At 39.4% G+C, this 1946-nt stretch overlaps 1 protein-coding gene across 1 annotated transcript in view; it reads right to left on the bottom strand.

Annotated features, from left to right (window-relative positions):
* Positions 1-514: 514 nt before the first annotated feature.
* The window catches only part of LOC111388664, an 8621-nt gene continuing 7189 nt past the window's right edge, over positions 515-1946 (bottom strand). The window contains exons 3-4 of the mRNA XM_023013425.1: positions 947-987; positions 515-857 (exon numbers count right to left, since the gene is read on the bottom strand). Of these exons, the coding sequence (XP_022869193.1) occupies positions 810-857; positions 947-987 (89 nt within the window). The 3' untranslated portion in view covers positions 515-809. The remainder of the gene's footprint in view (positions 858-946; positions 988-1946) is intronic.

Here is a 1946-nt window from a genome sequence, read left to right as displayed (position 1 = left end):
AAACATTTTCTACTATGTTAATTTGCATTCTTGTCACTATTACCCGTGGAAAATATACTCTCATTAGAGTAAGGGAAAAACCACTTGTACAGAAAATTTCAGAATCCCTTCAGAAGAGACACATTAAGTCAACCCCACACAGGACTCAAGGATTATAAAAAATTGCCAAAAAAAAAAAAATGCCAACCTTCCGCCTTGTGTGTTGTCTATAAGACTTCTGTGAAGCCCCGTTCTATACACGTAACAGGGTTCTTAGTATAACTAGTTTTTACAAGGACACTCGGAAAGTACTCTCAAATTCTTAGCTTGGGAATATACAAATATTGAAATTTATATTATTTAGTTTTCCTTCATTTTATTCGAATCTACTCCGCACATGCACTAATGATTTGTTTGGCAAAGTGGACCTAACAAAATGAAGCTAAAATTTTGTATATTATTGCATCAAACGTGCAATAATCTTGTTTATTAGGTGCACACATGTGAGATGATTTCACACAACTCTAATTGAAGCTTAATCATAATCTGGTACAAGTGGAAATCTTATTGCTTGACGAAATCTAATCCATCCACAAATTCGTTGTTCTCCAACTCTAAGAAGAAGAAGAAATCGTAACATATTTCAGCTGTACTTCCAGGAAAACAAAAAAGTATCGATTCATGTCATCGATGACAGAACAGACATAGTTTGCAATTCATCATTATTCGCCTAGAAAAAGAGGATATGTAAAGAACAAAAACAAATCCTTAAAAAACGTGCTGAAAGGTTGAGTTCCCACTTGGACACTCGTTCAATGGAATCCATCTTCTTATTCCTTCTTTCCAATCCCATGAGACATGTTATAGATCCCTCTCCCCTGGAGAACATTCATCAGGTACAATCAGTGTCAAACTCAACCGTGGATGAAAAAGGCAAAAACGATTAAAAGAGTAAAAAGGAGCTCACAATTAGAAATAGTGAACTACCAGCCAAAGCCAGAGGAATTGTGATGTAGAATAATCCAGTAAACATAATAAGAAGAGAAGAGAGAAGAGAGGGGAAGAAGAAGGCAGAGGCGGGGAGAGAGGAGAAACGGCTGAAGCCAACTCTTTTATTTCATCAAATTCATTAACTCAAATAACAATGTAAGATAGGTTTAAATACTGGAAAAATAATGCAAACCTAGGGCCAAGCCCAATACAAAAGTCCATGAAATTAAAATAACCTAAGTTCCAACTAAAATAATTAAAATTGCTAAAATTAATTAAAATTGGATGTCCTCATCAATTCTCCCGGGGTGGGAGAGAAAACTCGACCCTGTCGAGTGGCTATATCACCATGGCATCTGTCAATCTCCCAACCATAAGCTGAGTGGCTGGGCAAGCTTCTTCCTGCGTCTGTAGAAATGCGTCAGTGGCGGTCTGAACCTGGTGTCTTCACCAACTCCCCTCGGGTGAACGGGAGGCGATCTAGGCCAAGGAAGATCCTGCTGACTCCGATAAAGCTCTAGCAAATCTGGATCCAAATGCTGTAGTGTCTCCCTGGAGATCCATGCACAATCAGAATCTGGTCGACCAACCCAACGAACAAGGAAGCGCTGAACCTCTCCATCATTAGTGAACACAGTTTCTTCATCTAAAATAGCATCAATTTTATCTGTGTGTGCTGTGAGAGGTGGTAGTGGGTTAGTGGGGGCCAAAGAATTAGGATCAAGGTCCACAAAAGGAGGTAACAGGGGATCATCTGAGGGAATGAAACGGCCTCTATAAGCGACAAGGTCTTCAACATTGAAAGTATGATGGTAACCAATGTGGGATGGAATGTCAACAATATATGCATTTGGACCAACTTGCTTTAAAATTTTAAAAGGACCAGCACTACGAGCTTGCAATTTGGAGGCGGGTCCATGTAGACGCCGCTCTGACCTAATGCGAACCATAACGTAATCCCCAACATTAAACTCAAT

The sequence above is a fragment of the Olea europaea genome, unplaced genomic scaffold (assembly GCF_002742605.1).
Source record: "Olea europaea var. sylvestris unplaced genomic scaffold, O_europaea_v1 scaffold5163, whole genome shotgun sequence".
Classification (NCBI taxonomy): domain Eukaryota; kingdom Viridiplantae; phylum Streptophyta; class Magnoliopsida; order Lamiales; family Oleaceae; genus Olea; species Olea europaea.
This window is presented reverse-complemented; position numbering and strand designations above follow the sequence as displayed.